Here is a 27,132-nt window from a genome sequence, read left to right as displayed (position 1 = left end):
GATGTCTACATCAAGTCCCCGTAATCCAACGTGCGTATCCTGGTTGATAGCAGAATCATCTCCAAATCATCGATCGATGTATATACAACGTCGCGTGAGACCTGGCATCCATTTAAATCTCCTTCATCCGCAACATTCTCGTATCTCCACCACTCCCTTCAATCTCCGTCTCTACCATTTCGATTCCGCTCAAGCTCGGATATCGCTGACTGAAGCTTTCCAACTCATCAATGCCTGTGGGGACGGCGCTAGCTGTTCGGTGAGGTTGAGGTATTTGGTTCTGACGTTGATTACCACTACCAGACATGGGAGGGTAGTCGGGGACACCTTCAAGATCTTTCGCAAGCAGAGCAGCGAGCCCCGATGTCGGCTTTATGGCGGCGGGGCTTTCGATCATGGTTGGAGATTGTGGAGGTGGCCATTGCACAGCGCCACCAGTCCGAAGAGCTTTGGGTTTAGGAGGCGCACTCGGACGAGATACAATCCTTTGCAGGTTGTTCTGTTCCAGTGAAGCCGCTGGAGGCTGTGGAGGTAGGTCAGGAGACGACATAGGCTGTGGCGAGAAGGGTTGCTGGTGTTGTCTTGTTCTTGGGTATGGGTTGTTGGAGGTGCTTGGATCGACCATGGGCTTACGGGCTATCAAAGGAGGTCCGCCACTTTGCATGACTACGTTGGGTCGCGAAGCGGGTCTCGAGTCGGGCCCTTCTCTAGGAGCAGGACTATTAGTGTATCGGCCGTAGCCTTCGGCCGTCTTCTTCGAAGGTGATTGTCGTCCCTCATCAAGCAGAGACTGCACCCGCTTCTGAATGGTGCTTGCTCTGCTTGGTGGAGGCGCCATACCCGGACCCTGAGCTGCTACTCGTGCTCGGTAGTCTGCAGCCGCCTCCGCAACTCTCTTCTCTTCCTGCCCGAGTCGCTGGCGTTCCAGCTCCCGCTGAACCTCTATTGGAAGCTCTTCGGTCTCGTCCTCCATGTCGGAATGTCTGCTTCGTGTCGCCTCAGAGCCAATAATAGGAGACAGCATTTCGGGTTCGTCTTCTGTCGCGCGTGGCTCCGGTGTGATAAGCACGCTTTCGTTTTTAGGGCTGCCCTCGAACCGCTTGAACGCGTCGCCGAAGCGTCCACCGAGCATATTCCTACCAATGGTATTGAGACTCGACCGTTTTTTGTGATGGCCTTTTGTGCTCAACTTCCGATCACTTTCCTCTGAATTGCGCAGATATGCTATGTTGTCGGTGATGGAGCTCTCCTCTGGCGGCGACTGAGAGGGCTGTCTACTGCTGCGGCGAGGTTCGATAGAGGGCCTTCTCCGCAATTGCTCCTGGTCACGTAGATAATCCATGTCAGAGTTGACATACATGCTAGAGGGCCGCGAACGAGTGTTGAGGGACTTTGTTCTCGTAAAGCTGGAGGATTCATCACCGACGTCTTGTGAGGGGCGGTGTCCGTCAAGAGAAGGTCGAGAAGAAATCGAAGCCTGCTCTGCAACCATCGCTGTTTGCGATTTTGAGCGATGAATGTCGAGCAGAGCAGGTCGATGCGTTGGGGGCAAGCTCGGATGTAACAACGATGCGGCAGCTTGACCAGACTCTAATGGTCGTGGCTGACTGGGAGATCGAGCGTGATCAGACACTCTCCAGATTGGCCGATTGTTGAGCTCAGGAAGCTTTGGGGTAGGTGGTGGCGAGGAACCTACAGCTGTTGATCGATAGTTGTTCGTGCCTGGTCGGACGGAAAGTGGCTGTTCCAGGGTCATTGCTGGGTTTGCGGGCGCACTCTGCCTTTCCGGTCTTGGAGCATCGGCTTTTGAGGTGGTGGATGGTGGCGAGAAGACCTCATCGGCTAGAGCGTGAGTGACGCGCTCGCTAAGGTTGCTCTGGGGCTTTGGGCTGGCTTCAGATTTGGGGGAGGTTGAAAATGCAAACTTCTTTCCACCATCCACAGCGATTGAGAAATCATCCAGTGACGGAAAACGCGCAGAGAGCTCGTCTACAGCTCCAGCCCGCACGCTGTAGTTCTTGGAATCCAGAGCGGCAAAAGGGTCACCGTTTGCAGGAGATGGAGTTGCTTTGGGAGCACTGACCGGCTGTACTGAGGTTGGCCGACCTCTTCGCATGGGCGCCACATCTGGAATAGCGTGGACTTGTACTTGAGGCGCCACCTTCTGCAWTCCAACCGGTGCAGAGGATAGGGCGTCGGGCGAAGGCAGGGACTCGTTTCTGCGTGCTTCGGACTGGGTCCTGTTGGCGTAGATATCTTTAATCGGCACTTCAGTACCGCGCATGCTGCAACTCTCCTTAATAACCTGATAGATCGTTGGCCGTCTGGCAGGGTCCTCTTTCAGCATCGAAGCGATGAGCTTCTTCAGCCGATCGGAAAAGGAAGGATAGGCTGGGAACTTGTAGCTCGCATTCAGTATGGCMATTTGTCCAACATCCTCAAAAGGCGTGGTATAGTAGCACAGCTTGTAGAGCAGGACTCCCAGAGCCCAGATGTCCGCCTTCTCGTCGATTGGCTGCTTCCTCCAGACATCGWTCATTTCTGGACTCCGATACTGCATAGTCGTATGTTTCTGCACATCCTCTTCGATAAGTCTGCCCTCTTCCGCCGTCTTCGCCGCCGGCCTCGGGGCTGCCGTGCTGCCAAAATCGCACAGCTTGTATATTGGAGTGCCGCTGCCCGGAGCTTTGGAGATCAGAACATTCTCGACCTTAAGATCTCGGTGAAGGAGGGGAGGTTTAAGATAGTGCATGCAGGCTACCCCTTCGGCCACATCGCCAAATATCTTGAGAATCTCCGGCTCCGTCAAACGGTGCTGCAGTCGGGTGTTCATGAAATCAATCAGACCGCCACCGCTGCAGTACTCCATGAGAAGGAAGACCTCGTATCCGCCGCCTTTCAGCTGGTTGGCATGGCTGTCGTAGTATGTCACGATGCGTGTGTGGCCCTTCAACTTCTTCATCGTTTCCACCTCCGTCCGCATGTTGGACAGGTGCTCCTTATCGGGCACGGCAACCYGCTTGAGCACCGCAATCTCATGCTTGCCGTGCTCCCGTGGGACTCGAACGACGTAGACGTGGGCGAAGCCCCCCTCGGACAGGTACTTCTCAATGTACACCTTGTGGCTGCCCACTGTAACTTTGGTGTTTGGCAAGAAAGTCCCTGGCGGTTGGCTCGACATTGTCTCGTCCAGCAAGCTGTCGCGTCAACGGGAGTGGTGTCGGGGAGGAAGCAGAAACCAGTGCGAACGTAGAAGTCGGATTCGAGTCGGTCGAGGCGATTATTGCTGCACCCACTTCCGAGCTCACGGCATGAGGCAACGGGAAGCGTTTGCGGAATGGGAGGAATATGCAATGTGGTTCAATACATTTGCAATCTCGCTGCCTAAGCAGGTGTCAGTGCAGCGTATCTGTTCACTTCAATGGGCTTACGATGCTAAGATGTCCATGGATGGCTCATTAAGTGCCCGTGTTTAGTCTAGTCTGGCTTCGGACCCTGGTTGCTTCACTCTCCTCCGACTCCGATTTTAGACTCAAACCTACCTCACCAGTACGCCCAGGTATTACACGCTGCACGTTACACATGGTACTGGCACATTTCACGGGAAGATAATTTGAGCACAGTGCTTATCCCAAGTCGAGTGACCTCTGTGATAATCTCCCACAGTCGTCTCGCTACGTAGGTATATGATCGTAAAACTCAATGCGTTAATATGTACACGGTGAGGATTATGTGCACATCGCATCCATCTTCTTAGCGATGCTCATTCGTTACCGCCAAGATACCCTCGACAGCGGCCTCACTGGATAGGCACCCGCGCGATCGTTCTACGAACTCGCGTGCTCCAGCTGCCAATCGTCCAGTTCTGCGACAATCTCGGGCAGCATCGCTTCGACGTCTTCTTCTCGCACTCCCAGCGCGCCGGTGATGAGGCGTTTGTACTCGCTCTGCTTATCTCCCACGCCTGCGACCGAAAGATGCTGCACAATCGTCCGGAACAAGTTCTTGCGCTGCTGCACCAAATCGCGAAGCTCTCGAACCATGATCATTTTCTGGTTGGCTGTTTCTGCATCCTCCGTGTCGTCCAGATCAAGGTCGTTCGGTGATGATACCTGCAGCGCTTGCTCCTCTTGGCTTAACAACTCTGTCAATGCGTGGTCTTGTTCGTCCTCCGTCAAGCCTTCACACTCGGCCATCAACTGCTCCAGCTCTGCCAAAAGCTCATCATCACCAGCCTCGCCGACCACGCTCTGCTCAATTTCCTTCAAACGCAGCTCCTCCGCCTGGCGTTTTAACAGGTCAATCTCCTGGCGGCGCATGGCAGCAACSCGCTCCGCTTCTGCGAGTTCGGCGTCCTTCTCAGCGATTTCTGCATCGATACTGTTTGCCAAATCCTTCGCCTTGTTCAACAGGACAGGCGTAATTGATGACATCAGCGCAACTGCAGCTTCGGATCGGTGGCCAACGGCAGAGACACCATCCAGAATCTGCGGCTCGCCATTGTGCGACTGAGATAGCATGGGATCAATTGGTAGGCCGCCGCTGGCTCCGCCGTGGTGCGGCTGCACCGCGCCTCCCCCAGCAACGAGACCAAGGCTGCCATCATTTTGGTACGGCGAAGATGACATTTGCCGGTTGCTCATCTGTGAGCGTTCTTGTCGACGATGATTCAGTTGTACAATCAATTGATCTGCGGTCTCGCCAACCATGTTCTGAATGTCGACTGCAGCATTTCTGCCAATCAGGCTCCGTACGCACTTCCTTGCTCCGTTGCGCGCAGCGATTGTGATCGCGGTGTCGCCACTGTGATCCTGTGTGTTGAGCACGCGCTCGATGCCGTCCGGTCCCAGCACTGCAGACATTTGATCCAAAATGCAGTCGAGGTAATATCGGGCACATTGATATTTGCTTTTCCGCTCGGTTGTGTTGGCAATATGATGGAAAACAGTACTGCCAAACCATTCTTGCATCTGCACGGTCCGAATGAGAAGTCCTGCCAGCTTCTGCATGTTCTGACGGTCGAAATTGTTAGTGAACACCACTGCTCGCATGAGTGGCGTCTCGCCGTTCTTGGCCTGCACATCAATGCTAGCGCCGCGCCTGATGAGGTCCTTGACAACTTCGATATCGCCCATGGCGGCTGCCCAGTGCAACGCTGTGTGACCTTTGTCATCAATAGGTCTGTTCAGATCTGCCGTTGCAGGCGGATGCGGCGCAGAAGGAAGAGAATCGTGAGGGCTGTCCTGTAGCATGAAGTAGTCGAGTAATTCGTCGGCCCACATCTGGTGTTCCTTGTCGGCGTGCGACATGGTTTCTTCGATGCGGCGCCGCTTGCGAGATCCGGTGTAGTGCGCATCCTGGTTTTCGAATTCGTCAAAGGCTGATTCGGACGCGATCGTGACATTATCAGGCGTATCGGCATCAATCATGCTTGTATCGACATTGTCGTACTCCGGTGCGTGTGCGTAGACTGCGCGCGTCTTAGTCCCATTGGCAGCTGATTGATTAGCGGCTTTCTTACCAGGTTGACGGCGAGCCTGCGCAGGCGCACGAGGCTGGCGGGGCTTGGATGAAGCGGCTGTCGCGTGCTTGGGCGCTGGCGGTGGGCTTCTGTCGCCAGGAACATAATCGAACATGGCTTGGAGTTTTGCCAACACGCCATTCTTCTCCGCCAGAGCACGACCATCAGGCAGTGGGATCCAGGTGCCTTGATATTTGCCATAACCGCCTTGCACCTTCTCGTGCACACCTTTCTGGACTTCACGCTCCAATATTCGGGTGCGTGCGGGCTTGTCATATTGGGCAACCTATGCGACACAGTAAGTACAAATAGTTTGAGAGATAGATTCCAACTTACCTTCAATATGTGAGTCGCATTTATCCAGTCGTCGGACCTCCTGCGCATCACATGGTTGCCCTCCACATTGCACTCATACACCGGGACCTGCAAGGACTGTCAGCGATGCACACCGAGAGGTCGCAAAGGGAGTACGGACATTACTATATGTCGCGCTGTAGATCTTGTCGCCCATCATGGAGAATGACGGCGCTGGCGGCGATAAAATGAAATCTTGAGTTGCGATGTCGAACGGAGAAGAAGTGAGGTGCGCGGTTTGACGCGACAGCCCGCGCCGCGATGATCGACGAGATCTTGCCGGGATTAGTACTAGCGAGACTTTTCCGTGTTCCTCCACCTCCACCAACCTTCGGGCAGCAACGGTTCACAGCTCTGAATTCTCCCCCATCTCCCAACTCTCGGTGTCCCAAGGCAATCAATATGTCTGGAAATGGTCTCGTCGACCACTCACCTCAGCAGCCGTCCCCTGCGGCTCCCATACCCRCAGCGTCAAATCTGGTGCTGATCGACAACTATGACTCTTTCACCTGGAATGTCTACCAATACCTTGTTCTCGAGGGAGCCAAAGTGACCGTGTTCCGGAATGACGAGATCACTCTTGAGAAGCTCATTGAATCCAGACCGACTCAACTTGTCATAAGCCCAGGCCCAGGCCATCCAGAGACTGACTCTGGCGTCAGCAAAGCTGCCATTGAGCACTTCAGCGGTAAGATTCCTGTTTTGGGCGTCTGCATGGGCGAGCAATGTATCTATTCCGTATTTGGGGGCACCGTCGATCGAACTGGGGAGATTCTTCATGGCAAGACCTCGCCACTGCGCCACGATGGCAAGGGTGTATACGCAGGACTCATACAAGATCTTCCTGTGACGAGATACCACTCCCTCGCAGGAACTCACCCTACGTTACCCGATTGCCTGGAAATTTCGTCTTGGATTGCTTCGGGCCCTGATGGTGGTAAGGGTGTCATCATGGGCGTGCGGCACAAGGAGCTTCTGGTTGAAGGTGTACAGTTTCATCCTGAGAGCATCTTGACTGCGGAGGGCAGAGTGATGATTAAAAACTTCCTACACATGCAAGGTGGTACTTGGGAGGAGAACTCCCGGTTGCAGAAGCAGGCCGCGCCGGCAGCGGCAAATGGCGCTCCTGCAAACAGCAGCGCGGTCGCCACTAATGGCGAGAAGAAAGGCAACATTCTCGAGCGTATCTACGCGCATCGCAAACTTGCAGTCGCGGCGCAGAAACAGGTTCCTTCGCAGCGGCCGGAGGATCTTCAGGCTGCCTTTGATCTTGATTTGTCGCCTGCGCTCATTTCCTTTCCTGATCGGCTCAGGCAAACACCCTTCAAGCTTTCGCTCATGGCTGAAATCAAGCGAGCTTCGCCTTCAAAAGGAGTCATCTCATTATCAACGTGTGCACCCGCGCAGGCACGAACCTATGCCATGGCCGGAGCAAGTGTCATCTCCGTTCTCACAGAACCCGAGTGGTTCAAAGGAAGCATCGAAGATCTAAGGAGCGTACGCCAAGCATTGGACGGTATGCCAAATCGACCGGCTTTGCTACGCAAAGAATTTGTGTTTGAAGAGTACCAGATTCTAGAGGCTAGACTCTCTGGTGCGGATACCGTCCTGCTGATCGTCAAGATGCTTGATCTCGAAACCTTAACAAGACTATACAAGTACTCGCAGTCCCTTGGTATGGAACCATTGGTCGAGGTCAACAATGTGGAAGAAATGGAGATTGCCGTGAAGCTGGGATCCAAGGTCATTGGTGTCAACAACCGTAACCWGACGAGCTTTGAGGTGGACATGGAGACGACCACCAGACTAATGAGCATTGTTCCAAAGGGGACAGTCCTCTGCGCACTCAGTGGTATCGCTGGACCAAAGGACGTTCTGCCGTACCAACAGAATGGCGTCGGTGCTGTGCTTGTTGGTGAAGCTTTGATGCGTGCACAGGACACGACCAAGTTCATTACAGAGCTCCTGGGTGGTAGTGAAGAGGCCATCAAGGCTAAGCCACAAAAGAAGCTGCTTGTCAAGATCTGTGGCACAAGAAGTGCAGAGGCCGCCAAAGCAGCGATAGAGAGTGGCGCCGATCTGATTGGAATCATTCTCGTCGAGGGTAGGAAGAGATGTGTTACCACCGAGACAGCTCTTCAAATCGGAGAAGTTGTACGCAGCAGCTCAAAGAAGACAGAGCCTGCGACCGACGCATCTGCAGTGGCAAGTGGCAAAGCTTCAAGCTACTTTGCGCACACAGCAGCGCACCATATCCAACATCCGAAGCGTGCATTGCTTGTGGGAGTGTTCCTTGATCAGCCACTGGAATACGTGCTGGAGCAGCAGAGGACATTGAGTCTTGACATTGTTCAGCTTCATGGTTCTGAGCCACTGGAGTGGGCCACGTTGATCCCCGTACCTGTGATACGCTCATTCAAGCCCGACCACGCAGGACTTGCGACACGAGGCTTGCATTCCATGCCCTTGCTTGATTCGGGCTCAGGTAGTGGCAAACAACTTGATGTCGCGAGCGTCAAGAGCCTTCTGCAGGCAGATGACGGTCTTCGCGTCGTCCTTGCGGGAGGTCTCAGCCCGGAGAACGTTTCACAGGCAGTCAATGCGCTGGGTGATAACAAGGCTCAGCTCGCAGGGGTTGATGTCAGCAGTGGCGTGGAAGTAGAAGGAGAGCAAGACTTGCAGAAAATTCGTGATTTCGTTCAAGCAGCCAAAGGCATAGAGCTTTGATGGTATTAAATGAGAACAAGAAAAGTCGAAAACGGCTGCTGACTTTACATCCTGAGGATCTTTGGCTAATGTCACATGCTAGTCTTGGCAACTCCCAGTCGATTCACCGTCAATTTGAGGAATACTTTAGTCTGATTTCAGGCTGCCGCGACCTTTTCTCACGTGAAATGATGTTCGGAGAGTGAAGTGCGTCGCCGTTTGCATACTGCAAATGGCTGCTCAAATATCTACCTCCATCTTCTACCTCCTACCTCTACCTCTACCACATGTCTTGCACTCTCTTACCCCCAACATCCACACTTTTCGACAAGCCCCACAAAAGACTTAAAGTATCCAATACCGTTGGTAGTAGCCTCATTAGGCCGCAACCACTGCTGTGCTTTCTTATTCTCCTTGACTTTGGGCACCAAGCTGCAGTCGACAGACTGAGGGTCACTTCGGTGGTGTAGCACCATTCAATCCGCGACATCACTCAGTATCGACGTCACTTGCAACAAACATTCAAACTGCCCACAACCTCTCTCGAGATACTGCTCATCTACCGCGCTGTCTCGACTGGCCGACCAGCAAACAAGCGGGGTCATTGCACACTGACGCGGAGGTCGGGCCCAAGACAACTAGCAAAGACAGTTCGCTTCCGAGCAAGACTGCAGTGAAGTCAATCACTTTCACAAGTCACATCTGCCGATTCGATCAGGTCATCAACCTCGACTGAAGACTTCTCACCTTGACCAATCAACCACCAACCAAAAACCAGCTGAACAGCACATCCTTCAAAATGGCACCGGGCTCTCTCAAGGATTGCCACATTGTGGTCCTCAAGGGAAATAAGTTCCGCGGAGACTACACGATGCCAAATCTCAAGAAGTGGATCGAGAGTGGCGGCGGTCATGTGGAATTCAAAGAGGTGCTTACTGAGCGAACCACTCACGTCGTCATGGATGAAGATACCTGGTTGGATCAAGGTCCATTCATTCAGGAGATCCTCAAAGCGGAGATCAAGGGCTCCTCCGAGCAAGCGGGCCGAGAGATTCACATCGTCAGCTTCGACTGGCTGCAAGAATGTCTTGACAATCGTGTGAAGAGACGCGAGAGCCTTTACAGATGGAAGAAACTGGCCGGCGGCGTTCTCAAGAATTCGGGTCGTTCTCCAAAGGAGCCTGGTAATACCCAGGGAGACATGTTGGCCACATTGATGACCGAAACAGATCGTTTCATGAATGCTGGATTGAAGAAAACGGTTGAGAAGCGCAAGAGAGTTGACGCTGAGGAACGCGAGAATGAACTCGAGATGGAGGCGCAACAGTTCATCATTCACCGCAAGAAGATGAGCATCCCCGAGCAGGCGGCAGTCTTCAAGCGGGGAGCCAAGAGAGCTCGTAACGACATCCTTTCTGGTGCGGTGGCCCCCTTCATCCTCCATGGACCACATGCTAATGTTTTATAGACAATCACCACATCTTCATTGACAACACAGGCTTCCCACTTGATGTCACAATAACCAAGGTCGACATCATCAACAATGTCAACCAGCGTTGCGTCCTCACAGTACGTTTCATCTCCTGTCTTTTGCGATTATAGATATGAATTGATTTCTCTCCTGGTTTCCAGGAGACTAACACTTACATCTCAGTTACAGATCTATGAGTCAAACACCGTGCCAAGCTCCTACGCTTTCCACTGCGGTTTCGTTGGCACGGCCACCCTTCCACGCAACAATATCATCGCAGCCATCGGCAGCAACTTCCCCACCGCTTTCCGGGCCTTCAAGAAGACCTTCAAGCAGTACACGAAGGTTGAATGGGACGACCGACTTCTGGAGGTTCAGCAGCGTGAAGCTAAAGCTAAGGCTAAGCGGGACGAGGGAGCGGAGATTCCGTTCGACGAGCTTCCATTCGAATACTACCCGCCGACCTATGGTCCACTCGGCGAACTTCCGCTCGCCCAGACTGAGGCCATGGATGCACTGGTGAAGTCTATGGATGCCGACAAGAAGGATGCACTGGTGCAATCTTTGGAGGCTGAGAAGGAATCTCGACCCTTGAGCGTGGAGGACGATGACGAGAGGAAGATGAGCGGCGGCGAGGGTCCGGGAAATGTCTCTCCAGGATTCATTGAGTTCATGTCTTCTTCAGCAAAGGAGTCGGGCTTCCCTCCCGACGACCAGCTGAACGGTTCACCTTTCGCATACCCTTTTGCGATGGGCGGTAGAAAAGACGATGCTATCGTGGTGGAGGACGATGACGATGACGAAGACGAAGACACGAACCCTAAGGCCGCATTCGCTCCAACGAGCAACAATGATACGGTCACACCTCTCAACACCATCTACGGCGCAGGAAGCACTCCTGCTGAGCGGGACGATGTCTCCACCCAGCAAGTTGGAACACAATCTTACCAGCAGACCTACGAGTTTGACGACGAGCTTGGTCTCACGCAGTCAACTGGATTCTCCGAGCTGGCCGTCGGATCATCGCAGATTCCAAGTCAGCCACCATATGTGGCGCAGACCCAAGCTTTCGGTCAGACTCAGCTCGCGGAGTCTGCATTGGCCTGGCTCCTGGAGGATGAGCAGACTCAGGCCGGTGGAAATGGTGCAGCTGGAGGGTCTTGACAACCGTAAATCTGAAGCAATCACCATCATCGATGATGCGGAGAAGGGAGTCGATGGTTCCAAGCCAGAAACTCGGGTCGAGGATGGAAGCAGCAATACGCCTGTCAATTTGGACATGGAACTCTTGTGAGCTGCTGGCTTCACGCCTCAAGAAGAATTGATTTCGATTGTGCTCTACAAGCTCGAGCGGACGGCTGCAGCTTTCTTCCAAAAGGGCGAAAGCAGCAAATGCCGGAATACCATCAGAAATGCGAAAACTTAGGGCAATTTGTACCCGCGAAAGCTTCTTGGTTGATGGCTCCTTTAAACCTCAAGTACAATGAGATCGGAGCAAGGAAGGCTACGATTTTAGCTTTGTAGCATATCAAGTCAAATTGAAAACGAATCGACTGACCCATTCCCAATTTTCATGCCTTTGTGAGATCCGACGAAGTCTTCTCCGAAGGAATCGGGGCAGCACTCATATCAACGCCATTCAGAGCCTCACTTTGTATATTGGCATGTCGCGAGGTTCTAGCGTGCTCTACCCTGGCATATTCCTGCGGTGTCAGCCGCCAAGTCTGCTCTGTTGCATGATGACAGCGTTGTATACGCAAAGTCCTTGGTCCACGTCCATGCTGACTGCCTGAAAAGGGGAGCCGTCGGGCGTCTCTTGCCCTAGACCTCATGTTGGATGTCATACGGAGCGGAGTCTTCCTCCATGAGGGGTGATCTCGAGGTGGCATTAGCTGGTTGTTTACATCGGATCTCACGTGGCGACTGTTTCCTTCTCCACTACTTAGGGAGACGAAGCTCTGTAAAAGGCAGCATATAAGCAGGCTACCCTTCAAGCCCAGAAGGACAGAGTAGATCCACTCCCTTCGGAAACAGAATGCGTTTCGCCATTCCCTCGCTCCTCGCCTTGACGGGCCTGCTCTCAAGCGTGTCGAACGCAGACTCCGTCCCTTTCGAACGCCTTGACAAGAACAATTCTCTTCTCCTCATCCTCGACCTTCAGGTCGGCCTGTACAGTCTTGCGCGCGACTTTGACGCCACACTGTATTACAACGCAATGCTGGCGCACTCGGCATTGGGCAGTCTCTTTGTGAGTTGTCGACGGCGTCAATGAAGGTTTTCTTATAAGTTCTAGGATCTTCCAGTCATCATGACAACATCAGCGCAGGAGGGTCCAAACGGTCCACTTCCCAGGGCGATTCTCGAAATGTACCCCAACGCTCCTCTGATCCAGCGTCAAGGTGAGGTGGATGCGTGGGACAATGCGGAGTTTCGTGCAGCAGTAGAAGCAACGGGAAAGAAACAAATCATTGTAGCAGGGATTGTCACGGATGTCTGTACGTACACAGACTCCCGGCTTCATCGCTCCGCCATATTCCCCCTCCTGACCACTCCTCACAGGCACGACGTTCCTCGCGCTCTCCCTCCGCAGCGCAGGCTACAGTGTCTGGGCCAACGTCGAGGCATCAGGCACAACAACGCCTTTCATCCGGGATGTCAGCAATGATCGAATGGCGAGGGCCGGTGTGCAGCTTGTGAGCCTGTTTAGTATCGTGTGCGACTTGATGCGGGATTGGAGGAACACGCCGGGTTCTCCCGAGGTGATGCCATGGTTGGCCAAGTGGTATCCTGTCTATGGCATATTGGCGCAGGCGCACGGAGAAGCGATCTTGAATGGAACTATTGTGCCTGGGGAAGACGTAATTCTGGGCGTGTGAGACTGAAGAAATGTTAGGCAATGTACGTAGAGCTTAAATCGGGCCGGATGAATCGTACCGTTGCCTCGAACCTTCCTCCTTCATCGCCTCCATGATTAATCTTCTACCGGCKGGGCAGGTCCACACGGCAAAACCATTTTTTCCATACAGCGCATTCGCACCTTCTCCATCGGCTGGCCCATGCCAATGGCCATGTAGTGCAACAGCGGCTGATGACCCTGGAAGCTGGCGTACGAGTCACGCTGGATGTTGGACGTCCACTCGTGCTTGGTGGTGTCGGCGTGTCCAGTGCCCACGTATCTAACAGAAGGAAGGAAGGGTCAGCAAATCTGTGTATATCTATATACCCAGACGGAGGGGATGGTCGGCAGAGGTGATGCAGTGCCATGTCCGCAGGCCTTTTGATTTATTTTATGATAACACTCACTTTGCTTGGAGCTGCTCGAGCTGCTGCTGCGTACGGAGTTTGTCGGCCATTTGGTCTGGGGTTGGGAATTTGTGCGATGTGATGTCTTGATGTAATTATTGACGGACGAGGAGGACTAGATTGGAAATGATCAATATTTGCAAGTCTGTACATTTAGGCCACTGACCAAACACGCCTTCAAACGCGTGACCCGCACCACGACGCGACGCCGTCTTCGGCTTACTTTCACGCCTGGAATGACATCGACCCAACATCACTCGCAATGCCACGAAGGCGTCGTTCCGAGTCTGAAGAGGAATCCCACGAACCTGCAGCTCATCGTCGACGTACACATCATGCCGCCTCCGACAACGACGACGATCATGACGATGAGGACGAGTCGGGTGCCAACATCACCGACATGTCTAAGAAGCTGGTCCGCTTAGCATTGGCATACGAGTACCAGCGCCGAACCATTCGTCGTGCTGAAATCACCGAGAAGGTGCTGGGGAGCAATAATGCCCGGAAGTTCAAGGATGTGTGGAATCAAGCGCAGGGCAGTCTCCGAGATGTTTTTGGCGTTGAGATGGTGGAATTGCCCGTGAAGGAGAAGATCACGCTACAGCAACGGAGAGGTAGTCACATCTCTTTCGAAGCTTCACACTTCTTGAACTGACAGTGATGATAGATGCACAGAAAAAAGGCACTACTAACACATCAACATCCTCGGGATGGATTGTCATATCCATCCTTCCCAACAAATACAAGCATCCAGACATCCTACCACCGCCTTCAGCGCCAACGATGACTGAGGAATCTATATACACAGCAATCTACACGATGTTGATTTCATTGATATCCCTGTCTGGTGGCTCACTTCCAGATGCAAAAATGGAGCGCTATATCTCCAAGCTGGGCATGTCGGAWACGTCCCCACTTGGCGACAACGAGAAGACGGAATTTCTGTTTAAGCGCTTGATCAAAGACAATTACATCGTCAGGAGTAAGGAGAGTACGGGTACGGGAGAGGACGATGTGCAGTGGTTGGTCGGCCCGCGGGGAAAGGTTGAAGTGGGGGAAGAGGGCGTTCGCGGATTGACAAAGGCTGTGTGGGGGGATCTGTCTGAGAAGGATGACGAGGAGATGGATAGGAAGATTATGCGGAGTCTGGGTGTTGGGGAGAGAATGGCTGCTGTTGTGAGCAAAGATGCAATTGGCGGTGCAGCGGAAAAAGAAAGGAGGAAGCCTGGAAGGCGGAAGCGGCAAAGTCGAGACGAGGGTGACGACGACGAAGGAATCGAGATGGAGGATGGCGACGATGAGTAGTGTGTAACTTCGACCGATACCTCTTCCTCTGCTTGCTGGTATCTCCTTCAGGTCAGCTAAGGACGGAGCRACGGCGGAGACGGACTGACGAAAGACATGGACGATATCCAAGCTCAAAAGCTGAAATTTGTGTACACCACAAACTTTCACATTCTCTGATGAGGCAGATTTTGGCAAGCAACCCGTTCGATAAACAGACGGGGCCAGCGATGCAAACATAGCCAATTATCTTGACCTATTGCGGCTGCATGTGCTTGCTCACTCAGTGCATGGTGGCAAAAATGAACATGCTAAAATATGAAGCCGACTCACTGCTGTCCACATTCTCGACGGATCTCGTAGCAATAGACCCGCGCGATCGATTGATTGAACGATGAGCTCGAGGAAGCATTACATGTGATTAGTCAAAAGGCATTTGCCGCCTTCACTTCAACGTCACTGTCACTAGCGCAGATCACAGCGACATCGCAAACGAAACTTTAAGCACGACTACCTCGCCTCCTCACATCTCACGCAATCCAGAACGACACCGACCTCACACAATCCACAATCACACCATTCGACCTGTCTCTATTCCAAACACACACGCAGAGGCTTTTCTCACACGAATTCAATACGGCTGGGCTTGTACGTTGTGTCAAGGTCATCCGATCTCCGACGTTACAAGCCTGCGTCTGGTGGGGTCAAAATGATTGCAATTCCGAAGCCAGAGGACTATGGCGTATCCCATCAAAATGGGTTCCTGCCCTCCATTGCTCCAATTGAGAGACTCTCAGATTCCTACTACGAGCCGTGGGAGCACATTGTGAAGAATCTCCAGGGGTTGATTCTCAGCAAAAGATTGAGGGGAGTCGTGGAAAACCTGCCTGTACTGTCAACAAACCGTCTTTCTGGAGAGGCGCAATGGCAACGTGCATACAGCGCACTCGCATTCATCACACATGCCTACATTTGGGGAGATGACAAACCCGCAGCAAGGATCCCACCTCCGATTACCATACCTTTTATGGCGACCTGCGATCATCTTGAGCTTCCTCCAGTCGCTACATACGCCGGATTGGTCTTGTGGAATTGGAAGCCGATATTTCACTCAGAGTCGGCCGATACCTTGGCCAATCTCGACATGATCGACACCTTCACAGGATCTCTGGACGAAAAATGGTTCTACCTGATCAGCGTTGCAGTCGAAGCACGAGGAGGAGCCATTGTTCCGCTCATGCTTCGAGCAATTGAAGCAGCAAACCAAAACGACCGAGCTGCTGTGACCGCCTGCCTTCGATCGTTTGCAGAGCGATTGGACGAGCTAGGCTCAACCCTATCTCGCATGTATGAGAACTGTGACCCTCACGTCTTCTACAACCGCCTTCGACCGTTCTTGGCGGGCAGCAAGAATATGGCAGACGCAGGGCTGCCCAACGGAGTCATTTTCGACAATGGCGGTTCAATCAACAAGCAGAGATATGTCAAACTCAGCGGCGGCAGCAATGCACAGTCCAGCATCATCCAATTTTTTGACATTGTTTTGGGTGTTCAGCACCGTCAGACTGGTGTTACAAAGGATGTAAATGCGAACAGCGAGGAAAAGACTGGCCCCAAGCCGGCTGACAATTTCATCTACGAGATGCGCAAGTACATGCCTGGACCGCATGCTCGCTTCCTTGAGCAAGTTTCGCACGTGTCCAACATTCGGAGCTTTGTGCAGGCGAACAGCCACGATCGCGCATTGAGCATAGCATTTGATGCGTGCCTTGCGATGCTCAGTGCCTTCCGCGATACTCACATACAGATAGTGAGCCGGTACATCATCATCAAGAGCCGTGAGGCCAAGAAGGAGGAATCCTTGAAGCCGGGCAATGAGAAGAAACCGAACAAGGTCAATCTGGCTCACCGAACGAAAACAGCGGGATCGAACGAGAAGAAGAATCTCAAAGGTACGGGGGGAACATCCCTGATCCCATTCCTACGGCAAGCTCGGGACGAGACGGGCGAGCAAGCCATTGACATATGGACGCGCAACCTGCTTAATAAGAAGCGAGGCGCCGCGTTGGAAAAGCCAAGCGAGAGCACTGTCAAACAAGGCCTTGCTGGTGTCTGGCAGGTAGACAATGGCGGTTTATGCTACTGGTAGAACTGATGCCGCGAGGCAAAAACGATTGACGAGTGTGAAGTGACGATGGCCACATGTATAAATGACTCCAATGCAAAATCAATCAAAAGACCCTTGGAAATCCTGTAAGCCACGGAGTGTAATTCTGTGGTCGGCGACCCACCCGCCGGGTCACAACGTACGATTCGAGTGCGAAGGAACATTGAGATCGTATGATGRCAGGCAGGTGCCGCCAACTCACGGGCTTCAAACATCTGTACGGGCACAGCCGCCATGCGATGAAGCACAAAGGAAGTGTACTGCCAGTCGAGCCGAAATCTGAAAAACGTGGTGTCGTCGTCTAACATCACGGCAGCTCGAGTTGCCGGCTGTGTTCCTTTGATCAAATTCACAAGTGTCAAGCCCTACGGATACCGCCCCGCTTAAAACTAGCTCCCGCGGCCGAGCTCCGGGACATAATCAGACCATCTCGAAGACCCCGTCCGTCACACAGCGACTGCGCCTGCTTTTGCTACCGCTCCGTGTAGAAAACGAAGACGTCGCCCTATTCACCTCTGCCGGCAATAGACTGTATACAGACGACGTCCATGCTCCACCAGTCGCGCTGAGTGCTTATCGGGCCTTGTTTCCGCCCTGCATACGATTGCAACTCAGATATGGACGCGTCTTGGCAGGGAGGRGGGGGAGGGCTGTCGCAGCAGACGCCGCCCTTTGTGTCGCAATTCAACGGGGGACCAAACCACGAGGACTGGGAGGACTGGCTGCGATGGGACCCGGCTGCGGAGGCGAACTTTCCTGACGATGGCACCTTCAACTCGGGTTCGTCGAAGAATGATTCGCCGCTGCAAGCCCCGTCGTCCTATGAGACATATGGGCAGCACGACGAGCCCCTTGTACAACCGCTCATCGTCGACGACGAAGCCTTTGGATTTGGCACTAGTGCAGGCCTCAGCAACGATTCATTCCTCTTTGACGGTATCGGCGGTGTGGACGCCGGCTTCGACTTCGACCTCGCAAATTCGCTCAATGACTTGCCTGCAAACTTGCCCAAACTCGACACAAATGCTGCCACATGGCCATTGCCGTCCAATGATGTACCAGAGCTCAGTGGCACCTTGTCGACCCTCTCCAACGATCAGAAACACACCTTCACTCCCGCAGCATCGTTGGCTGCAACCACGCCGAGTCTACACCACAGTCCAGCGTCTACATCCCATGCGCGGCGTAGCATATCCTCCACCTCTCCGGACCCGCCGAAGAAGCGTGGAGGGCGTAAGAGAAAGGCGGAGGTCGAGGCTGAGTCCAATATAGAGAATGTCGAGCATGGGGGGTCTCAGGATGGCGACGAGCCGCCAATGAAGAAGACATCCCACAACGTGATTGAGAAGAGATACCGCAACAATCTCAACGACAAGATAGTCGAGCTACGGAATAGCGTACCCAGTCTTCGCGCCAAGGGAGCTCCAAAGGGCGGTAAAGGTACGGAGGACTTGGATGGCCTGACTCCAGCTCACAAGCTCAACAAGGCGACGGTGATGGCAAAAGCAACAGAGTACATCAAACACCTCGAAACTAGGAACCAGACCATGGCGGACGAAATGGCTGCACTCAAGGCCCAGCTGGCACGGGTAGAGGCGGCTATTGGTYAATCTCGTGACAGACAACCCAGCATGGGCAACGGTAGCAGCCCAACGGCTGGAAGTCCCCGCTCGAGAGAGACATCATCTGCAGGATCACCGTCTTTCCTAAATGTAGGCCAGGACCAGTCTAGATTCGGGCAACCTGCAGTGCAGCAGCAGTACATGCAGCAACAGACTCCAGCAACGTATGCTAGGCCTCCAAATCCTCCTGTCGATGCTCAAAACCAGCCACAGCATGGAAACGGGCGAGGCGGCTCAGGCTTCGTGAACAAGGTTATGCTCGTCACGATGGCTGGCATCATGGCATTGGAAGGGTACAACGAGCACGGTGATTCTGGAGATCCATCTGCTTTTCAACTCTTCTCGGTTCCAACAGCACTCCTCAAGCGCTCTCTTGGAGGCCCGTCCACATCTTCCGAGGCACTTTCACAAAAAGCTACAATCTCCTTGTTGAAGATGTTCTTGGTCGTTGGTGCGTTCATTTACCTACTCGCCCCTCTGCTCTCGTTCTCGCCTCGGCGGAAGCACAAGGCACATGCATCTGTACAGCTCCCTCAAGCTCCTTCCCTGGCCTCGCCGGTCGAAGTCCGAAGGAAAGCTTGGCTTACCGCCATCCAAACTGTATGGGTGCCCAAGCATTTCCTACATGAAGTCGTTGCTGTTGGTTTCAAGATGTTCCAATTGAGCGTGCGGAGGTTGATCGGGTCTGAAGCGTTCACCACAATCACTGGCACTACCAAAGAAGAGGAAGCCGCACGTATAAAAGCCTGGGATATTGCGATCGATGCTCAGCTTGCCGGAGGCGACGCTCAAGTCAGCTACTACCGACTCCTCTTGACATTGATGGAGAGTGGTACGCTCCCAGACTCACCAGCGAGATTGATGCAAAAGGCGGTACACTTCCGCGTCTTCTTCTGGGAAGTTGCAAATGCCGGATACGGGAACCTGATTGGCTTCAAGCAGTTTACCGAAAAGGTTGGCAGAATATATTGGGCATCAGCCAGGAGACTACAGAAGGAGCTTGTTCACGCCAAATCACAAGGGAGGCCCGCCGATGAAGATGAGTTGGAGTTGCTGCCCGACCACCTTGCGCGTCTTGGAGAGCTGGACTGCGACGAGGTTCTGACTGACGAAATGATTCAACGTGCTTGGAACCTTGCATGGAACAAGCCTAGTGCGAATGGGACCATCGCGAATGCAGCACGAGACAGCGTGGTGGAGGATCATGCTATTCGCTCTCCATTGGATGCCGTTGCCGCGTGGTATACCAACACCGCCATCGACGACACACTGGCTGATGCGTTGAGTGATAACGTGTCGACATTTGACACGGAGTATTACATCGGTTTAGCACTCAGCGTTGCGCCCCCTGCATCCAGCACTCACGTGCGAGCGCTGGTGGCCAAAGCTGTGTTGTCCAAGACCAACCGCGACGCCAACGTTATTGTCGCTTTGGATGCTCTGCCTGTGGTATCGCCAACGAGCGGCATGAACCTTGTCAATCACGCGCCTGCATCTCCAGATGTCTGCACTGCGCTGACTTTGGCGAAAATGATTTCCCTCTGCTCTCCATCATCGCCTCGGGCCGCTCGCCTGCGTGCTTTCGATGCGCTGAATGGCTTGCAACTGGCGCCGGCTCACTTCACACTGCTCACAGCTGTAGCCGCATACCGCCTGCTCAGGATCATGTCTTCAAGGAAAGATGTACCGAAAACGACAGAGCATGGCATAGAAGAATTCGCGGGAAGTTTGCGCGTCTGGGTCGGCACGTCGTCAGGCAAGAGCAGCGGGTTGGGTCTTGAAGGGCGGAGAAAGATTGTCCGGCTATGTCTCAACATTGCGAAGCAACTAGGCGGGTGGGGCGAGAAGGACAGTGGGTATGTCTCCAACTCGTCGAGTCAACGGGGCAGCCAGAAGGGCAGTTTAAGTCCGTAGAGGATTGCATTGGGCTTCGGGATAGATTTAGACGTGCCTACTTATTTATGTAGTAGTGTATGAATGCGAAGCGGAACGCTTTGATGAATGAAATTGATCCGACAGGCTCGAAGGACGGGAGAGATGAAGATTGTCGACTCCCTATACAACAGATATACCATTATGCTCGCAGTCAACTTGCTATGACCATCAAAGTGAAGAGTTTCGAGGTCAGCGCTTGGTGTGTGGAATGTCTGGTGCTGTACCTTAATCTTCACATGCCACATGCCACCTAATGACGTGCATCGACGTTCGAGCCTCTGGTCGTCCTCACGCGCCCACCAGTCACTCATACCTTACACTTCCACGTCCTGACACCACCACACGGCCTTGTGGTCCATGACTGTCTCGGCTGATAACTCTGGCCCACGGCCTCTACCATCAAAATGGACGACCGGAACGTCATTGCCAACCGTGACGAAGCAATACCGGTCCTTCGCATACCATCCCGCGACGACGACAACGACGACATCTCATCCGCCGTAAGCGACAGCGAAGTCAAGATACGCAAACGTGAGAAATTCCTGAACAAAGCGGGCCATGTCGGCAATATGTTCAAGGACAAGGTGGACGAGTTCAGCACGCCGGAAGCTCGCCAGACTCTCCAAGATCGCATGTTCGCCAGTATTCTGTCGCAGATTATCCCGCCTGAGGAAATGGGTGAGGGCGAACACGACGCGTTCAAATCTGCAAAGCCAGATCGAAGGAGCAAGAAATATGTGGACAGGTACGGGATTGCCTGGATGTGCCCATGAATGTCTCGCTGACATGCTGATCCAGGCCAGAATTTGGTCCTCGACTGATGACATACAACTTCCGCCGCTTCAACTCGAGGATTGGAATTGTGTTTGTCATGCAGAATCGCTTGATCCGTCTATTCACGTGGCAGACTCCCACCGCGACTCTTTCCTTCCTGGCCATACACTCCCTCCTCTGCCTCAAACCCCATCTTCTACCCCTCGTACCACTCGTTGGCCTTCTTTTCAGCATCATGATACCTTCCTTCCTCGCCCGGCACCCGGCACCAGCTAATGACCCGATGATGGAGCCGAGCTTTCAAGGACCACCCTCAGCTCCCGCCAGTCGAGTCAAACCGGCGGCTGAAATGAGCCATGACTTCTGGCGGAACATGAGAGATCTACAGAACTGCATGGAAGACTTCTCACGCATCCACGATGCTGGTAATGAGTACATTACGCCGTATACCAACTTCAGCGACGAGGCGTTGAGCTCCTCGCTCTACTTTATACTATTCGCTCTCAGCTGCGCGGCATTCCTGGCGAGTCAGCTAGTACCCTGGCGAGCCATTGCACTCATAGGTGGCTGGGTAATCACAGTCTCTGGTCACCCGCAAGCTCAAAAGACCATCACATCTACTCGAAATATGAGCCAGTTGCGTCAGACGCTCGAAGCTTTTCAAATGACGTTTCGGAACTGGGTCGAGACGGATGTTGTGTTGGATGAGCCCTCGGAGCAACGTCAGGTTGAGGTGTTCGRGTTGCAGCGCTTCCACTCCCCGAGTGATACTTGGGAGCGCTGGCTCTTCTCTCCCAGCCCTTACGACCCTTTGAGTCCCGCCCGCATCGGAGATGATCGGCCGAAAGGTACTCAATTCTTCGAAGATGTACAGCCTCCGCGAGGCTGGATTTGGAAGCAGAAAAAGTGGACGCTTGATCTGCTCAGCCGGGAATGGGTAGAGGAGCGTTTGATTACAGGTGTCGAGATCGAGACCGAGGGCGAACGATGGGTGTATGACCTCAGACCGGATGAGCTAGAGGAGCTACTCGACAATCCCTTGCGTGTGGGCAAGAACAARAAACGAGTCAAAAGCATCCCTATGAGTGGTTGGGAGGAAGGGAATGGGAATGGCTTTGATGAGCGCGGCGAATGGCGGCGCAGGCGGTGGACTAGACTCGTTGAGAGGCAGCCGGACCGTAATACCGACAAGCAGACATGAAGACTTCTTGGTCAACATGAGCCTGGCGCCCACCAGAAGCCTGACATTTACCAAAGCGAGGCTGACACCGTCACGGCGCATCTGATTTGAATCAGATGTCGAGAGACCCGCGATTTAGCATTTCTCGGCCAATGCAACGCCACAGTATACATGTGCCAGCACAGAGCATTACTCCGCTCCCTGATCTCGCGAGTAAGGGACACGTCAAACGCATCACGCGTGTGAAGGGCTGCGGGACACAATTATTGCAATCGAGTATCCACACTAGGCTGGATGGATGCGACTGGCATRCGCGATGGTGGCGAGTTGGGAAGTGAGCTTATTCCGGATCAAGGCTGGAGGGAACCACGCCAGCGTCAACTTGGTACTTCTTCTCATACCAAGCCGGTTCTCAGCGGGGCGCCATTTTGATGCTAGAATGGTTGAAACGGGCCATTTCGTTGCATAGTCGATCTTGCCAGATGCTCGTGAGATGCATCTAGCCACCAGTGCATCATCCGCGGAGTTTTGACGCCTTGAGACACCTCTTACAACCGGGTAGAACCCTGAAGCAACCTCCAGCCGCATGGKTCTTATCGTACATTCCCAATTTTCTGCACGATCTTACTAGCCGCATATCGCGCGAACACCCGTGGGGCACAGATCATATTGCAGTCGCCTCATGCTCATAGTGGTGCTTGCCTGTCCATTTTATGCTGATGGACGATTCGCGTTTCCTGTTCATGGTAGCCGCGTGCTTGAAAAGGAACTGTTCTTGGATACCTAGAATAGGTAGATTGTAGCGTGAAGCTCTTGAACCTACAGGCCCTGTCCCACTACAAAATCAAGTGCCATTCGTCCTCGATGTTCGAAACTACTTCCTAACTAAACGCTCACCATACTCCAAGGACTGACTGATGTAACTGCTCTAGGCTTTGTCTCAAACTCATACAGACATAAAGTCTCACTGGACATTGACCACACGTATACACTGAGCGGCAGGTGGCGATATCTACGGTGATGAGGCGAAGGCCGAGCGTGAGTTGCTTTGCTGAGCATGAATCGAATGGCCGATCGCTGACTGACTTGAATCCTCAGACTACGGCTATGTCAAGCGAGGTCTCAAATCCCGTCACATTCAATTCATAGCTCTCGGGGGGACCATTGGCACAGGCTTGTTCCTTGGTATTGGTGAGTCTCTCTCGTTCACGTATTTAAGCAGGGCGAACCGACACCCTTTGCGTGCTCTACTCAATGATGAGTTGGCTGCAGTCGAACTCTGACTGGACCTGCTCATCACATTTGAATACGATGGCACGCTAGTCTCGAGCAAAATTGGGAAAAGTTGTACTCATATGTTGCAGGCAAAGCGCTTTCAAATGGCGGTCCTCTATCGTTACTTCTCGGCTACACAATTGTGGTGAGTCTTGAGATCTGGCGGGCTTTCCCCAATAGCACTCAAACTATGAGACTCTATCACCATCTTCGATCTTATCTCATGATTTGGTGTTTCCCCTGATTAAAGCTTCACTGGCGAGCGGATTTCTAGCTTGTACCGAGAATGACCCCTAGCCCCTTCTCGATCTCCTGGACAACCGTCGATTGCAAACTGACCAACCCGTAGGGCCTCTTCATCTATGCTATGATGAACTGCCTTGGAGAGATGGCTACGTGGTTACCGTTGCCGGGTGCTATCCCTCAATACTGTGCTCGCTATGTCGACCCAGCAATGGGTTTTGCCGTTGGTGGGTCCTCCCGACGAACGCATATAAGAACTACAAGCACTGACATCTTCCAGGCTGGAACAATTGGATCAGTTCAGCTCTGACTCTCTGTGCAGAGATCTCTGCCGCTGCTGTCGTCATTGGCTTCTGGAACGATACCATCAATCAAGCCGTGTGGACATCGATCATCATCGTTATCATCATCGCTTTGAACATCTTCGCAGTGTCAATCTACGGAGAGGCCGAGTTCATCTTCGCAAGCGTGAAGATCATTACGATCCTTGGTCTCCTAGTGCTGGCTTTCATAATCGCGGAGGGCGGTGTCCCAGACCAAGGTCGTCTTGGATTCAGGTACTGGAAAGAGCCCTATGCGGCCATGAAGTCTTACCCCAACGTTGGCAAGGCTGGTACTGATGTGGCACGATTTGCTGGGTTCTTTGCAACGCTCGCAAATGCTGCATTCTCATACGGAGGTGTAGAAATGGTCGCTGTCGCAGCTGGAGAAGCTGAGAATCCGCGCAAGAATCTCCCCAAGGCCGTTCGCAGGGTTTTCTGGAGGATCCTCTTCTTCTACGTGCTCGGTTCGTTGGCTATTGGGGTTACTGTGCCCGGCAACTCTGACGCTCTGTTAAATGGTGGTTCCGGCACCAAATCCTCCCCCTGGGTAATTGCAATCGTCCAAGCTGGAATTCCCGTGCTCCCATCCATCATCAACGCCGTCATCCTGACATCCGCCACCTCGTCTGGTAACGCTTTTTTGTACACTGGCTCTCGATACCTCTTCGCTCTTGCGCAGAATAGACAGGCTCCTCAGTTCCTCCTCAAGTGCTCAAAAGCTGGAGTTCCAATCTGGTGTGTCCTGATCACCGCCTCGATTTCTCTCCTTACCTACATGACCGTCTCGACAGGGGCTGCTGCCGTCTTCGATTGGTTCCAAACTCTCACCACCATCAGCTCCCTCTTCACTTGGATGTCCATCTGCATCGCCTACATCCGTTTCAAAGCTGCATTGGACGCGCAAAGTGTAGATCGCAACACACTGGTCTTCAAAAGCAAGTTCCAGCCGTACTGTGCTTGGGGTGCCCTCATCTTTTTTGCCATCATTACTAGCTTTAACGGTTTTGCCGTTTTCACGAAGAATACCGGTCCTCATGGCGGCTCGAACTGGAACATCCGGGACTTTGTAACCGCTTACGTTGTGGTTCCCATATATTTCGCTTTCTACCTCTTCTGGAAGGTATTCAAGCGCACCAGGTTTGTCCAGGCATCTGAAGCGGATATTTGGACCGGTAAGGCGGCGCTGGATGCCGAGTACTGGCCAGAGCAGATACCTAAGAATTGGGTCGAGAAGGTGTGGTTCTGGATTTGCTGAGCAAATGGTTACGTAGGTATAAGGTATGAACGCTGGGATGATGTTGCTACGACACAATCGAACATGACAACATACCACTTTTCAGTGTCCTCTAGTTGGAACTATTGAAGGACAGCGGCTCGGGCAGTGAAAGAGCAATTCGATCGTTGGAAAAGCTGTTCAAAGCATCCGCTGACTTCCTGAAGACCCTCCCAATCTCATTTTTTTACGCCCCTTACAACCCACAGCGGATCGCTTCTTCTTCCCTCGCTGACCTCCACAATTTCCACCTCTTTCCACCCTGCGAACACCAAATAATCACCAACCATCTCTAACCTCTCCTTCTCGCTGAGCATCAACCACCTCCTCACAACCTTCGTCGGAAAGCATCGATTGCTGATAGCTAAATGCACACTGCCGCCATCCCTCATCTTCTCTCTCAAACTTCGCAATACTTCTACAGGCTTCGTCAAGTAATCTATGCTAACAACACAAGTCGCCGCATCCACCTGCCCTTCGATCACTCCATCAAGCTCCGGCTCTGAATTCAAATCACGCAGAATACGTCCACCTGAGAGATGAGGGTTGCGATCCAGCTCGGCGGCGTTCATGCCCATTCCTATGACTTCCAGTCTGCCAGCTTCGAYGGCTGTGATTGTTGAGGGAGGAAAGTGGGAGATCCACGAACTGCAAAAGTCCAGTATCCGACCCGATTGGGGAAGAGTGGAGGCATAGTAAGTTTGCAAAGATGCTATTGCGGGAGCATCGATGTGAGTTACGAAGCGGGGACTGCTGTAGAAGCCGCTGTCTGGGGAAGAGTCCTGTCGAAGGAAGTCGGAAGGTGAGTATGGCCAGGGACGTGTTGGGGGATTGTATGGGACTGTGGTGTACGAAGAGGCTGACATTGCGGATGCAAGAATCTTGGATGGTGTTCCTGTCGTTGTTGGCGTCGTCCTTTTGGTAAGCAGGTTGAGGATAGTGTTGATATGGTTGGGCTTTGGCATCGGGTTTCAGTTTCGTCAATACTTTGTATTCTGGTACGTTTGGKGAAAGGTAGAAAACTATCTAGTCAGACTTGATCGATCGTTGTGTTGGCATGGCATGGCACTTCACGCAGGATAAGGTAAGTACGACAGGTGTATTCATGACGTCAGACATTGTTGGTAGATGGATGCCCGGGTGGTAAGTAGATGTATTACACTTGGTGATGTTGAAGCTGATTGTGGAAAGCTTTTGATGCCGTGTGACTTAGCCGCTATTGGGTATCCGGTTGATGTGTACAATGGAGATGTGTTCACGGCAGACGCCCTTGCCTCATACAGATGAGAGACTCGGATGATAGCCGATTGTCTCACGCACGCTTCCGGCGTTGTTGTCGTTGTCCTATTGCGGCTTGCACTCTTTGGTTTTATACGCTTCCATAGAAAGTCACAGATTGCGTTCGTGTCCACTCGAGTTGCTATATGAGAAGCTGTGCATCTGTAGCTTGCTGCATAGGTAGGTAGCTGGGACGTCACTGACTCGGCTTAGTCATCAAGCTGTTCACTCACTTCTCACTCTAACCGACCTCTGCTGATCTCCCAGTCTCTCCACACAGCGATTCTCGATGGAGCAGACAGTTCCAAGGCAGCTGGTCTTCCCGCATGGAAGCTCCGAGTCCTCGCAGGCTTGGTCTGTGCAAAATGCTAGCCCCAATCGAACGACACCCCCTGCTGTACACAGCCTGGCCTAAGAAGACCC

At 53.0% G+C, this 27,132-nt stretch overlaps 12 protein-coding genes; 8 read left to right on the top strand and 4 right to left on the bottom strand.

The window, feature by feature from the left end:
• Positions 1-112: 112 nt before the first annotated feature.
• RCC_02975 (related to serine/threonine kinase ARK1) lies at positions 113-3,181 on the bottom strand (the record flags this gene model as incomplete). The annotated part of the gene is made up of 1 exon (XM_023768268.1): positions 113-3,181. The coding sequence occupies one exon, from the start codon at positions 3,179-3,181 to the stop codon at positions 113-115; it is 3,069 nt and encodes a 1,022-aa protein (XP_023624036.1).
• A 646-nt stretch (positions 3,182-3,827) lies between these two features.
• RCC_02974 (related to transcription factor MBP1) lies at positions 3,828-6,032 on the bottom strand (the record flags this gene model as incomplete). XM_023768267.1 has 4 exons in its annotated part: positions 3,828-5,470; positions 5,522-5,807; positions 5,858-5,944; positions 5,997-6,032. The coding sequence occupies 4 exons, from the start codon at positions 6,030-6,032 to the stop codon at positions 3,828-3,830; spliced, it is 2,052 nt and encodes a 683-aa protein (XP_023624035.1).
• A 245-nt stretch (positions 6,033-6,277) lies between these two features.
• RCC_02973 (probable anthranilate synthase component 2) lies at positions 6,278-8,602 on the top strand (the record flags this gene model as incomplete). The annotated part of the gene is made up of 1 exon (XM_023768266.1): positions 6,278-8,602. One exon carries the CDS (start codon positions 6,278-6,280, stop codon positions 8,600-8,602), a length of 2,325 nt encoding a protein of 774 aa, XP_023624034.1.
• A 778-nt stretch (positions 8,603-9,380) lies between these two features.
• Positions 9,381-11,216, top strand: RCC_02972 (uncharacterized protein; the record flags this gene model as incomplete). XM_023768265.1 has 3 exons in its annotated part: positions 9,381-9,999; positions 10,050-10,150; positions 10,236-11,216. The coding sequence occupies 3 exons, from the start codon at positions 9,381-9,383 to the stop codon at positions 11,214-11,216; spliced, it is 1,701 nt and encodes a 566-aa protein (XP_023624033.1).
• Positions 11,217-12,087: 871 nt separating this feature from the next.
• RCC_02971 (probable ycaC, hydrolase of unknown specificity) lies at positions 12,088-12,928 on the top strand (the record flags this gene model as incomplete). XM_023768264.1 has 3 exons in its annotated part: positions 12,088-12,300; positions 12,379-12,547; positions 12,612-12,928. 3 exons carry the CDS (start codon positions 12,088-12,090, stop codon positions 12,926-12,928), a joined length of 699 nt encoding a protein of 232 aa, XP_023624032.1.
• Positions 12,929-13,023: 95 nt separating this feature from the next.
• Positions 13,024-13,405, bottom strand: RCC_02970 (probable splicing factor 3B subunit 10; the record flags this gene model as incomplete). XM_023768263.1 has 2 exons in its annotated part: positions 13,024-13,228; positions 13,356-13,405. The coding sequence occupies 2 exons, from the start codon at positions 13,403-13,405 to the stop codon at positions 13,024-13,026; spliced, it is 255 nt and encodes an 84-aa protein (XP_023624031.1).
• A 212-nt stretch (positions 13,406-13,617) lies between these two features.
• Positions 13,618-14,660, top strand: RCC_02969 (uncharacterized protein; the record flags this gene model as incomplete). XM_023768262.1 has 2 exons in its annotated part: positions 13,618-13,969; positions 14,023-14,660. 2 exons carry the CDS (start codon positions 13,618-13,620, stop codon positions 14,658-14,660), a joined length of 990 nt encoding a protein of 329 aa, XP_023624030.1.
• Positions 14,661-15,783: 1,123 nt separating this feature from the next.
• On the top strand, positions 15,784-16,788 carry RCC_02968 (related to tryptophan 2,3 dioxygenase; the record flags this gene model as incomplete). The annotated part of the gene is made up of 1 exon (XM_023768261.1): positions 15,784-16,788. One exon carries the CDS (start codon positions 15,784-15,786, stop codon positions 16,786-16,788), a length of 1,005 nt encoding a protein of 334 aa, XP_023624029.1.
• A 635-nt stretch (positions 16,789-17,423) lies between these two features.
• Positions 17,424-20,342, top strand: RCC_02967 (uncharacterized protein; the record flags this gene model as incomplete). Its single annotated transcript, XM_023768260.1, has 1 exon — positions 17,424-20,342. One exon carries the CDS (start codon positions 17,424-17,426, stop codon positions 20,340-20,342), a length of 2,919 nt encoding a protein of 972 aa, XP_023624028.1.
• Positions 20,343-20,767: 425 nt separating this feature from the next.
• RCC_02966 (related to PEX29 Peroxisomal integral membrane protein, involved in regulation of peroxisome size and number) lies at positions 20,768-22,338 on the top strand (the record flags this gene model as incomplete). XM_023768259.1 has 2 exons in its annotated part: positions 20,768-21,108; positions 21,162-22,338. The coding sequence occupies 2 exons, from the start codon at positions 20,768-20,770 to the stop codon at positions 22,336-22,338; spliced, it is 1,518 nt and encodes a 505-aa protein (XP_023624027.1).
• A 1,621-nt stretch (positions 22,339-23,959) lies between these two features.
• RCC_02965 (related to general amino acid permease) lies at positions 23,960-25,413 on the top strand (the record flags this gene model as incomplete). XM_023768258.1 has 2 exons in its annotated part: positions 23,960-24,062; positions 24,116-25,413. 2 exons carry the CDS (start codon positions 23,960-23,962, stop codon positions 25,411-25,413), a joined length of 1,401 nt encoding a protein of 466 aa, XP_023624026.1.
• Positions 25,414-25,610: 197 nt separating this feature from the next.
• On the bottom strand, positions 25,611-26,297 carry RCC_02964 (uncharacterized protein; the record flags this gene model as incomplete). The annotated part of the gene is made up of 1 exon (XM_023768257.1): positions 25,611-26,297. One exon carries the CDS (start codon positions 26,295-26,297, stop codon positions 25,611-25,613), a length of 687 nt encoding a protein of 228 aa, XP_023624025.1.
• Between the last annotated feature and the right edge of the window lie 835 nt (positions 26,298-27,132).

This window comes from Ramularia collo-cygni (genome assembly GCF_900074925.1).
Source record: "Ramularia collo-cygni strain URUG2 genome assembly, contig: RCC_scaffold03, whole genome shotgun sequence".
Classification (NCBI taxonomy): Eukaryota; Fungi; Ascomycota; class Dothideomycetes; order Mycosphaerellales; family Mycosphaerellaceae; genus Ramularia; species Ramularia collo-cygni.
This window is presented reverse-complemented; position numbering and strand designations above follow the sequence as displayed.